Source organism: Strix uralensis, chromosome 1 (genome assembly GCF_047716275.1).
Source record: "Strix uralensis isolate ZFMK-TIS-50842 chromosome 1, bStrUra1, whole genome shotgun sequence".
Lineage (NCBI taxonomy): Eukaryota > Metazoa > Chordata > Aves > Strigiformes > Strigidae > Strix > Strix uralensis.
In genome coordinates, this window is record NC_133972.1 from 149,742,812 (window position 1) to 149,755,590 (window position 12,779).

Sequence of the window (12,779 nt, forward strand, 5' to 3'; positions counted from 1 at the left end):
TACCTGAAGAAGGGCAGCAAACGTCCTCTAAGATTTTAAAAATACCTGTGGAAAGAAGCTCTCCAGAATGTGTCATGGCAATCAAAGTTTGTTATTTAATTGGGCAAAGCCAGTGGTGGGGGAGGCAGTGGCTTTTGCAAATTTGGTCCAGGCAGTTCCCATCATGAGACTGGTTTTCACACTGGGCATGCAGATGAGCAAGAGGGCTGGCACGGAAAGGCAGCAGCCTTGGGGAGTGCTTGAAGGGTTTTAAGCCATTCTGAGGTAAAACTGTGAGATAGTAACTGTGTCAAAATGATCCAGGGGAAATGAGCAATGCAGATGTTGGCTTCTGTATGAAACTCTTGCTCTCAAACTTGGAAAATACAGTCTGGGGCCTGTTGTTATGGAAAGAATATTTTTGCTGTGATCATAGTTACCCTGACCATGGTGTAGGGCAACTTTCCTGTGGCCAGTACCCACTCCACTTAAGATCACCATTGTGCAGGCAGTACAGTTTCTCCAAGAAAGAAAACGGGGAGTCCTTAGAGCGTTATGCTTAAATTATACCACTAATTATTATCATCTTTTTTCTCAGATCCCACAACTGCCCACCATCATGCCTCCCACTGCCACTTCTGCTGAAGGCCCCACCACAGTTGGCACAGTGCACTGAGGTGGGGTTCACTGGGAAGAGTTTGGCCTGTGAGTCCTTAAAGGTGGCTGCCACCACCTTGAAAGGAAGTAATGGGCACTACTCTCCCTTTCTTCTATTCCCAGCTGTAGTGCATGTCAGTGAAAGGAAAGAAAGACATCTCTACTAAGAGAATTAGTGGTAAACATGCCTTATAACATAAAATCTTCCTTCAAAATTACGTGTTTGTAGCAGGGTACATGTGGATGGCATAGGGATGTGCAACCTGAAGGAGGTCGATGAGCACTGTCAGAGCTGGCAGAGGCTCATCTCTGAGAACCAGTAACATGATGAGATATAGAAGGTGGTTGCTTTTCTGGTTAGCATGGTTCTCTGGGAAAACCTAGTACTTTGAGGTGTAAATCTGATTTTCAAGTTTCACGCTGTAGAGTTTTTTTGTTTAAAATCATGACTCATTCCTGGATGAGGTTAATGAACTCTTTAATGGGGCAGCCTCACCCGTGAAATAGCTTTCCTGGTGTGATGAGGGAAAGCAAAGAAATGGCAAACAATGATAGGAAGATACCTGCCAGCTTTGAGGTCGGCAGTGCTGAGGTCTGTTAGGACTAACTCCTGTTGGGTGGCAGCTCATAGTTCCTTTTGCAGGAAGCCTAGAGGGAAATACAGCTTCTTCACACAACTGCCTTTTCTCCAGCCTTCAATGGGAGTCTCTGCAATGGCCCCTGGGCTTTAGATGAATGTGTTCAGGTAGTTAGCTTTCCAAAAACATAGTGTATATGAACAGTACATCACTTTGGTGAACTGGGACTCATCAGCTGAGCATGCTTTTATACAAGCATATACGGAACAGCACTATCTGTTAATAGAAGAGGAAAATCTGTTTTCTTTCTCCTTCTTACGTATAAGATCTCTGCCTGATCAACAGCTGTAATGCTTGCAAATTTTCAGAGCCTTCTGGCTTAGATATTTGTGATATCACTTTAAAAATATTAGTTTCTGGTTGTGTGCATACTAAACGGGTTACATCTAAAAGACTTCCATCTGGGGAAAAAGGGAGATGATGTACCATTAATAACCCAGCTGCAAACCTCAAATTCTCTGTCCTATACATATACCCAAAAAGGCAGAGAACAGAAATTTGAGTGCATCTGTAAGTAATAAAACGTTTCCTTCCATATGTCAGTTACCCATCGCTCTTCCATCTGAGTTTCAAACAGCCACGACAGCCGTGGTAGACGTTACTTCTTCACTACTCCTCACACCAGCTTGCTTGGCTTCAACCACATAGCATGAAAGTCTTTAATGTCTTACTCCTAAATCATCCCCACGTAATGGGAGAACTGACTGTAACAGCAGCACTGGAAAAGGGAATGGCTATGACGGGGCACTTTGTACTTTTTTTTTTTTTTTTTTTTAAATGAAGTGTGCCATCCTTTCCCAACCCTCCTATTGTCTGAAGATTGTTTTCTATTTTTTGCCATTGTAATTTTGATGAATGATTTATGCCTTTCATGAGATGAAGAGTCAGAAAAAGCTCTTTTGCTTTGCTTCCTCTCTCATTTAGTGTCAGAATGAGGATTTTTTTTATAATATGTCTTGGATGATCTACATTTATTAAATTAAAAATAATATAAATGCAAGCTTTAGTAAAATAAAGACTTTGAGATTTCAAATTCACACAAAACTGGTGTATCTTTTATTGAGTACTTAATGGGTGCTAATCTACACTACATCCATGAGATTTAGATTTATGCCAGTGTAGTCAATAACCAGACAGGAATCAGTGATCATTGGCATGTAGCATGTGAAGTATTTAGGTCACAGGATTTTGCAGCATTATATTCTTGGAATAAAAATGTAAGTGGGATAACAACGATGGATGAGAATGCAATCTCTGTCAAGAGGTAACAAGCAGTTTTTGTGGCTTCAGGGCCAGATTAAAGGACTGATAACAGAGACATCCTTGCCTGGTGTTCGTGCAGTTTTAATAGATCTGAAAATAAGGCTGTTATGTAAAAGTGACATGAGGGCCCTCATTTCAGTTGTTAGCCATAGGAAATAGTCCCTTAAATATTTGGCCTTCATAATAACTAAAAATGGATTTATGGAGTTAGAATTTGCAAACTTTTTTATTTTTCCTCCTAAGCATATTGAAGTTCTAGTACAGACCTTTATGTGTCCAAGTCTACTGACAACAGACTTGTTTTCCCAACTTATCTTTTGTGAACACCCTGGAAGTAGTCCATGGACCCCTATGGATTCCCAGCTGACAAGTGACAAAACATTTCCAGAGCAAATATTAAATCAAATTTATTTTTACATAGCATAAAATTGCAAAGCATGGCTTCAGTGCTTGATATTCACTTAAGCACCATGAAGTATTCTTTCATTTTCATTAACCGTCTCTCATTTTTCTAAGCTTAATCTTCACAGAATTACTTTTAACGGCTGTGCATTTTTTTGTTAACTGTTGGGCTTTTCTTTTTATTCTTAACCTTAAGGCAGTTTTCATTCCAAGTGGCCTAAGGCAGCTTCATGCTTCTGAGCAACTGGGAGAAGAGGTGCAAGCTGTGGGTATAGATGGGGTGTCCCTACCTCAAGTCTACTAGCCAGCTTGCAAAGAGAGTCTGTTTGGGGACTGTGCAATGCATTTATCTATGCAAATGCCTGGAGATTTTTAAGCTAGAGTATGATTCTTTGTGCCTTCGGTTTGAGAGGGTGCTCATGTCCTGCCCAAGTTCCACTAGACGAGAATCATTTGTACTGGAAACGGGCTGAAGCAAGGGGCTGTGGCCAGAGAAGCTGCAGACATCTTCCTCAGATGGAGCTTTTTGTCTGATCTGAATGCATTTGGGTCTCACTGTATCATATAGTTCTTCCTATAGTAAATATTGTACTGGATCTGTAAGACTGTGGGGAATAGTTTTCTCGTTCTGATGGAGCTGTGCCATGAACAATACTAGATACTAAATAATGTTTCACATTGTATCCTTTGCATCCCAGAAAAAAATACAATGGATGCTCAAATTGCTGCTGAAAACTACCCAGGCTTTTTCTCCATTTCTGTTCCTCTGTTTTTAGGTGGTTTAAAACTTGAGAACATCTCAGCATAGCTACAAATGAAAGCTTGAGGCAGGTGAAAAGCCATAATTCATTGAATGAAAGGGAGTGAATATGATGGTGGAGAGCCTGACTGACCAGGCGCTTGCAGTTTGGGCTGTGTTGGGTTAGCTGCTCAGCTGTCTTACAAAAACTGAATCTTTAGAAGAACTGTCAGGGATCGTTTCTGTCTTCTCTGAGTCCTGTGAGGCTGGGAAGAGCAAGAAGACAGGGTTGTTTTGGAGTTGGGGGGTGCTTCAAGTTTTTCTTTGGTTTTTGAATTCTACTAAGTTGGCTTCTGACATATACAGAAGTGGGAAATGGCCTAGGAAATAAATTGGTTGGTATGTTCATATTTTTATTCAGCACTAAAAATTTTGGGCGCAGATGTGTGGCACTACTTATGGAGACTAGTTTTCATTCACTAACATTTGCAAACTCAGGCAGTTTCTCAGCTGTTGCCAAATGCTATTGGCAATTTCCATTGTTAGGAAATTTCTCCATGTAGGTCTTCAAATTTTTTTTTCCCCAGTTTGGCATTGGGTAACATTTACTACCTCTGATACCTTTTGAATGTTGAATGCCTTTTCTATACTTATGGTCAGCCACCTGCATTTCCTTTTAAATATGTTTTGTTTTTTCCTGCCTGATACTGAGGAGTGGGCCGTTTTGTGCCATGATTGTGTCTGAAGTAAAATGGGGTGAAGTGGCTTGGTCCATTGTGGCAGCCTGATCAACAGCAGGATAATTGTGCCGTGACAGGGAGTTGTTTTCCTACACGGAAACAGTCTCAGCTGCGTCTTAATTACAATACCACCTATACACCTACTAAAGTACTTTAGGCCTTCCTTTGGAGACATCTTTTAAATGAATTAAGTCATTTGATGGTGACCAGACATCGTCTTGAATTTCTGCTTTGGACTGCAGCCAGTTCCAGGCAGACCGTGTGAACTAGCAGCTGCAGATGAGAGCAGGCCTTTTGTAAACCTATCTTAAAAACAGGGCTTTTTTTCCCCCTGCATATCCCACAGGTAAAAGCTGCCATAGCAGCAAGAGTAGACATTGACAAGATGCTGTGTTGTTTTTCTTTTCCTCTGTGGAAGAAAAACAGGGTAACACTGTTTTAGTTCAGAGCTGCTCAGAGAAGTGTTAGGTACCCTCAGTGCAAAGGGCTTTTACTCTGAAATACTCTAATAATCAGGATGGCTTTTCTGCTTTCCATGAAGAATCATTTTTTATTTTAGATCAAACTGAAGAATGGTTTTCTGCTGTGAAGAAGCTTAGAACAGGAATCTGTTGCCAAAAACCTCCTGAAAAAAGTCACAAATGTCTTCAACAATATTTTTTAGACCTCTGGGCAAAAACTATTTTGGAAAGTCAAATATGGGTCTTTGCATACAGGAGTTACCCCTTTCACAGTTTGGTACCCCTTTGGGAAAGCTGCAGTGAATGTTGGGTAGAATAAAATGGGCAATTAATGCCATGCAGTAAAAAGTAAGACGGAAACCCTTGGGACTCATAGCAGCAGATTCGGGTGCTTATGAGATGCAGAACAGATGCATTTTGGTATAGTATTTTGGTATTTGGCTTGTTGACTTAAAACTCCACTTGAAACTGTCATACTTTCTTCAACAAGTTGTGGCAAGTGGGCATTCACAGAAATGCTGGTAAAAGCAATAGTAGTAACAGTGGTAGGTACCTTCTCAGTCATCAGAGATACATGGCTCCCATAATGAGGTTTGTGCTCTGTTGAGTGCAAACTGCTGTGGAGGAAGAGAATTTCTAGTCTTTCAAAGCCTGAATTGTCAGTCTAAAAGGATGACTGATACCTTGTTCTGTTATCAGCTCATTTTAGCAGAACCTCTCTTCAGTAGGGAGATACTTGCAGACATAAAAATGTGGTGAAAGTCACCAGAAGCCAACTTTTTAGTCTGTTGAAGCTACAGATAAATTTTAGGAGAGATGCATTCAGTTAAGAATTGGAGCGACTTGCCTGACCAGAATTTTGGAGATATGCTGTCTGATCGGGCTGGAAATGTCATAATTCTTAATCAACAGCACTGTCTTGGAAACATTTGTATTCTGTAGTCCCAGCTGTTTGTTCTAACTTGTAAAGAGTTTGGTGAAGGTTTGGCTCGATGTACGTCTGAGGTAGTTTTTGATACGTGCTCTTTTTGCTTCCCATTTGACATCAAATGACAGACTTCACGTGACAGCCTATAGATTTGTATATTTGAGATCTTGACAGAGGGCTTCAGTCCTGGGATTTGCTTCTTTCTTGTTATAGAAACTCTGCAGAGTATATTGCAAATCCTATTCGTTCGTGCATTTCATGAGATGAAGTGTGATTTGAAAGGGGTTTGCTTCCTAAAGATTGGGTGGTTTCTTAGTTTTCACTGTTCAGGCTTGGATTTTTTTTTTTTATGCTATAATTTTACAGATTTCTTTAGCATCTTAGACAAAGGCATTGCATAAACTGAAAGTGTAAACTGTTCAGTGTGCCATCATCAACTTTGGAAATAGGAGCTAAGATTAAGAGACTGCTACGCTGGAGAACTGTTACCTTTTTAACCATTCCCTCTTATCTGTTTTCCAGAGAGCAGATTTGACCTCTGATAAAGATTTATACCTTGACAACAGCTCTGTTGAAGAAGCATCAGGCGTCTATCCAATTGATGATGATGATTATTCTTCTGGGTCAGGTTCAGGTGAGACAACATGTCACAATTTGATTTTAAAAAGTGTAAGAAGTAATGCAATTATTTGAGGAAAAGCTGTGCAGTTTTCCTTTATAAGCTGGAGATGATACTTCCAGTGAGTACCATGAGTGCTTGGCTCTCTGTTTACAGAGCACTGAGCATCCCTGTGGGCTGGGTTTCAAATATTAACTTTCTGTTTTTTTCTCTTACTCCTTAGTTGCATCATTTCACTGTGTTACTTTCTCTCTGCTGTCCCTCTGGTTTCTGTGTAGATCTCTCTGGAGTTTAGAAATAAGGATTAGAGAAGGCTTAGTTCTCCCATAGCATAATGCTGATTTAGTAGTCTGTAAGAAAACATAGCAGCAGCAAACTTGTTTTCTCTTATATGCATCCAGGTTGACGTAAACATGGTGTCCACTTCTTTTTTGTTGTTGTCATTTTAAATTTGGAAGTCTAGATGCTGCCAAAAACATGACAGTTTTCTCTGAGGTAATTACATTCATACAGTGAATAAAGAAAATCATAAATATAATGTACTGAATTCTCAGACTTAAACACTTATTAGGGGCATGTAGCTAGCTCATCATTTTTCAAAAAAATGTCAGTGAAACCTCATTAATCATTTCTCTTAGCAAGCCTCTTTGTGGAGTGTCTTCTAGACTAGCTGGGAGGCTCCAGCCATTAGAAGTTAAGTGCAGGATTTTATGGTAGTTCTGGAAGAGAAATTGCCTTATTGTGAGCATTTGCTGAGCTGTTGAGGAAATCCCATTTATTTTCCAAGTATGTTACTTACTTGTTGGTTACTGCACTTTTTGTAATCTGTCTTTTGATGTTGTGAATTTTTAAAGGGTGAGCCCTTCTTATAGCACCTTGTCTTTGTTACTCTTGTGAGCCACAGTTGAGATTTTTTGGATGGATTTTTGTTTTTCCTTTCTTTTAGAGTCTCAAAGATACGTTAGAATGAAGTCTGCAGAGATCTGCCAGGCAAATTCAGGCCCATCAGTCATTGGCATCTGGGTAACATCCTGTGTTTTGGGAGTCCTCCATAGGGACAATGTGAGATTCATTGGAATAATTCATAGATAAGAGGTTTAATCAGACCTCCTTGCTGTAGGCTTCTTTGAGGGGAAGTTTAACTTCGTTTGAAAAAAAACCCCAACCACTCAACCTAACTAGTCAGTGATTTCATCCAGTTCCCAGAACTGTCCAAGGAAATTTCTAACCTCTGAGAAAATTGCCCTTTCAGTCAGTATCCCATTCTGTCTTGTCTTCAGTGACTTTGTAAGCTTCAGGAAAGGAGATAGGTTGACAATAAATATCAGTATGGAGAATGGTCTGGTTTGGTTTTACTTCATCCCTCCGTGGAGCTTGGCTGTTTCTAATATGGATGATTTAAAATGCAGCCCTGCTTTTGAAGTGGAAAGGACTATACAAGAACTGGCTTCAGATTTTATTAACCCATTTCAGTGGTAAAAGTAGAGCCAGAAGGACAGAAACTACATCTAGCCTTCACCAAAAGTAACACCTTGGCTTTCTCTTCTCTCTTGCCCTGTACTCAGCCTTGAACCGTGTGTGGAAGATGGAGTGCATAACACACTCATGCTTCCTCTGGCAGTCTCTTTCTTTCCTACAAGCAAGCAGGAAAAGTCTCACTGTAGACTGAGACTAGCTGAATGCCTCTCCAGAGAGCTCATGTGACAGTACCAAAATCTAATTCTTTTGAACAAAGGAGGAACTCTTAAATAATGTTCTGAGCAATCTGTGAGCCTAGTTTTTTATTCACTAGGAAAAATCTCAAGAGGGAAGGAAATTAGCATCCCCTCTGCCCTGCTTATTCTATACTTACAGCTATCTGAATTTTGTGAAGTAGAAAGTGTCCTGCAGATGTACCAATGATCAGTTTTCCTCATATTAAATTGAGTATGTCTCTCTTGATACTCAGTGATGTAGTGTTCCTAGCAGGAAGAGCCTTCCCACTCAAGAGTGGTTTTCTTGCTATGTAATTCCACTCCGAGCAAACAGATCCAAGATGACAACATGCTGACTCCTTCCTTTGGTATGAAAGTAGTTAGCTGCCACCAGACTTATGGAGATAAACAGAAATTGTCAGCACGACCATTAATGCCCTTGCAGGTCTGCAAGCAGCATTAACATGGACAAATGTCACTGTAGGCATGACACATTTCAAACTAGAAATTGGCTGAGGGCTTTTTGTGAGGAGAAAAAAAAGGTGATGGTGTTCTGCTTTTTTTCTTTTCTTTCCTTTCATAGCCTCTTTAGTCTTCATGTACATTCAGCTACTGTTGTGCATTTGCCCAGGTGTTCAGTCCGAATCCATTGGTCAACAGTTTTCAAAGGAGCCACACCTGCTTCCTGATTGTCCTGTATCAACAGCAGAAAGTCCATAGTGAATTCATTAGTTCGTGGTTTCCTTCTTGCAGTCTCCATCTCTGAGGAGATGGCTCAGTCTGTTATCATTCTTTTTAGTGTAGGTGTGTGTATATAGCATAATAATAAAAGAGAAAAAATAGTTTTCCTGCTTAAATACAACTTGAAAGGTGTTTATAACTACTGTTGTTTTTTTCCTCTGGCATAAAAGATCTTAACTGAGCCTTGGTCTTGCAGGTACCTGGAAGTAGCTGCTAAACAGCATGACTTCCCTTATGTTAAAGAAAGGTACCATCTCTGTTAGATTTATCTATAAGTTCTTTGGAAAACTATCTGTCTGGTTCTTGTGTCTCCTCTTAAGTTAGTCCTGATAGACAAGTCTCTGCAATACATTTATCAGAATCTTGTGCAGATTTTTCCTTCCCCTTCTTTTCTCCCCAGCCTAATATTTCTCAGTCAATAGCAGCTCAAGTTGAGAAGGTTAGCTCAGGATGAACTAGGTCTGGACTGATATTGTGACTGGAGCCTGTTCTTGGAGGAGAGTTATGGTGGTGGGGTTGGAGCTCCTCCAAGAAACACAAGAGCAGATCTGCTTTAGCTCTTGACCTAACGGGAAGCCGAAGTTACGCTCCAAGGCCGGAAGGCAGTTTAGGAGTCCAGGGGCAGTGTGGTGTGGGGCTGGGTGATAGGTGGTGGTGTGGCCGGTGGAGGCACGGACGCTCTCCCAGGTGCTGCTGGGGAGGCAGCACGGGCACCGTGACCGACACTGGATGCTCTGTCCATCTGCTACACTAGCCATGGACTGCCTGGTTGTCCAGGTCCTTTAATGTAAAAACCTGCTGTGATACTGTATGAAAGTGTGTTTTAGTTGTGCTCGACAGGCTGTTGTAGTTCAGCATATTTAGGACTCTTCCTTTTATTCTTTCTTCAAGTTTTGTTGTTTTTTTTTCCTTCCTCAGGTGAGAATTATCAGAGACATGACATCCTTGCACTGTCTCCGTTTATTTCAGCTGCAGTTCCCTGATAGGGTACTAGTATTATGTTCACAGTGTCATGTCTGGTTGCCTAACACTATGTTGATTAAGGGTTACACTGGGGACTTTTCCCCAATGGGTGTGAGATAAGCCAGCCAAATATGTGTTACTCTGGTATGGGTCACACTGATGATAGAGATGGAAGGTGTGAAAGAGATGGTGGGTATGGGTGTGCCCACCTTATGACATTTGCTTGTGGTGGTAGTACTCCCAGAGTGCGATGTGCAACAGCAAACAAACATGATGCCAAAAGATAGGGTGAAATGATTGGATTTATTTGGTAGGAAGAGTTAATCAGTGGCTGCTTTGCAAATAAGAGTGCTAACTACTGTAGGCTTTTTGTAGTATACAATAATTTGAGCTGGCACAGTCTTGATATCCTGACAAGTTTCTGCAAGCACCAAGTGTGTGAAAGAGCATTTGCGTTCCCATCATCCAAGGGGCAGCTAATAGACACGTCACTGAGGGCTATATTAGATATTTCCAATACTACAGCACAATTTAGAGCTATTTTGACCACTGTGAAGACAGCAGTTGGGCATCCTGAAGAAGTTGCAGTGGATAGAAGACAGTGTGTGATGATCAAGAGCTCTCAACTCTTTACCACAGAGATGGCTATGGGTTTGATTATTGCAGGGTTTTTGCAGTGCCCTCTGTAAGAAGGCAGTATCTATTTATAGAGGGACTCACGGCAGTTAATACCCAGCACTGTCACCCAAGTTGGCCACATCCAGAAACCTTCTAAAGAGACAATGATATTTTCAAGAGGAAGAAGCAAGCACCAACCATTTCACAGTATTCCTCTTAACAACCCAGTTAGAAGTTATGCTTATGACACTAGTAGGTTTTTTTCTTTCCAATCCTATTTGGATTCAGGGACGGGGGTGGTTCTCTTTTTTTTTTTTTTTTTTGCCTTTTAGGGAATATGATACTATGTAAAATGCTATTGCTATGTTCTGGAGAGCATTAGAAAGGGTTTTTTTTATCCCTCAGTCTTATTTACAGGTCATTCTGAGAATACTACTCTCAGTTTAGCAAGGGAAGTGCCTTCCCCTTGTTTAGACCTACTCCATGCCAAGCAGAGACCCATCTAGATAAAGCTAATTAAAAAGCAGGAACCATGGGGACGTGTCTGAGCTGATACCCGAGTCAGGCCTAAATGATAGGTGCCCTCATGTTTTGGGGATTGTCACAATTCCCATGAGGCCATATGGAAGAGAAATTGCGTACCTTTGGTACAAATCTAGCAACTAGTCCAGGAGTTAGATTAGTTACCCATTTGTTGAGAGACCAGAGATCTGCATCCTCTGTAGCCAGGGAGGTTCAGACCTGTAACACTCACCATTTTATCTGGCAGACACAACTATTGCCTGAAGCAAAGGTGGCATTTAAGAATTTGGAGGAGGAGTTGTGATTAAATGGGACTTATCATTTCATAAAAAGAAGAAAATTCTGTACTCTCAAAATGCGTTTTATGAGATCTAATCTGATCATCAGTTTTAATTTCCTTGACTGTGAAAGTCTTGTGTAAGATGGAGGAACTTTGGAAGGTAAAGCAGGCTGAGCTATCCATTGGGCCCTTATTTCTCAAAGAAAACTCTTGAGGCAAAGACAGAAAAATTTTCCTGTTGGATGCCTTTCCTCACCTCTGTTTTGAAGCAGGATGTTGGTTTTTTGATCTTTGAGCAGCATTTCAGGAAAATACCTGGTTCTTGTTGTGAGGTCTTTATTCTGGATGTTGCACTGTAATTTTGGTATCTCTGAAGGTTTTTCCAGTATTATTCTGTGCTGGTAGCTTTAATGGAGTACTTTTTTTAATGATTCCAGATCTTCTTTTCTACAGTACAGAAGTTGTTTTAGTTGTCTTGTTAACGCCCTTCCTTTCAATGCCAAATGTATATAATTCCTGATCATGAGTTCAAAACTTTGTTATTGCCCTTATATTTTCAGCCTGTTTTCTTTCTGTACAAAAATAAGATTAAAAGTCAGTTTGGAATGAGTGAGGCATGCTATTCTGTTGTAAGATGATATATTTTTATTTGATAGGAATTACTCTTCTGCATATTTGCTTGATTTATTACCCAATAGTTACTCGGGTAACCAGTGTCTGTAATGAGCAGAACACATTGAGATTCTTAAGGAGTCGTCCAAGAAGAGGTTGATTCTTTTCCTCTTTCAGGTCTTGCAATAATTTAGTCTCTTGTCTGTGTCTTCTTCCTTCCAGTATCACTAAAGTATATTTATTAGATATGTCCATTATCTTATTCTAAAAGAGCCTTCATAATTGAGCAGGGCTTTGAATGATGAGGAAATTAAATTTAAGGTCATCTTTAGGGAGTTTTCTATCCTCTTTATTTCAGAAGAAAAAGGCTTCTGAATTATGGTGAGTTTAAAAACATGTCAATTCCTAGTGACTGAAAAATAAAGTAATAGCAGTCTTCCTGTAGATAGAAACTACTTGGTCTTTTATGTTTGAGGGTTTAACAAATCTGCTGTAGAGAAGAGATTTTGTTGTTGAAGCAGTGTGTTACAGGGAAACTGTTCAGTTCATGTGGTTTAAGTCAAGTCAGGATAAAGAAGTTTATTGATTGATTTATATATGATATGCAGTTAACTGACAATCATTGAACTATACTTTTGAGCTCAATATCAGCAATACAACAGATAAACGCAATACCAGCCACTTACAAAATGGTAACATGCGACTACTGGTTTCCAACCCCACTTCTGTAACTGAACCCAACATATGTCAAAGGCACACAAAGACTTGTGTGCACACACACACATCCGTCTCGCAGGCGTGGGGTGTGCAACCCCCCCTCCTCTGGGTATGCAGGGTCTCCTGCCTGCACACCCCCACTGTGGGAGACATGGGTGCCCCCAGCCCCCTATCATCCCAGGGCCCCACCACCTCCTGCCACTCCC

At 40.6% G+C, this 12,779-nt stretch overlaps 1 protein-coding gene across 1 annotated transcript in view; it reads left to right on the forward strand.

The window, feature by feature from the left end:
- SDC2 (syndecan 2) overlaps window positions 1–12,779 on the forward strand; it is a 60,898-nt gene that overhangs the window by 43,036 nt on the left and 5,083 nt on the right. The window contains exon 2 of the mRNA XM_074885012.1: window positions 6,330–6,441. Coding sequence (XP_074741113.1) covers window positions 6,330–6,441 — 112 coding nt within the window. The remainder of the gene's footprint in view (window positions 1–6,329; window positions 6,442–12,779) is intronic.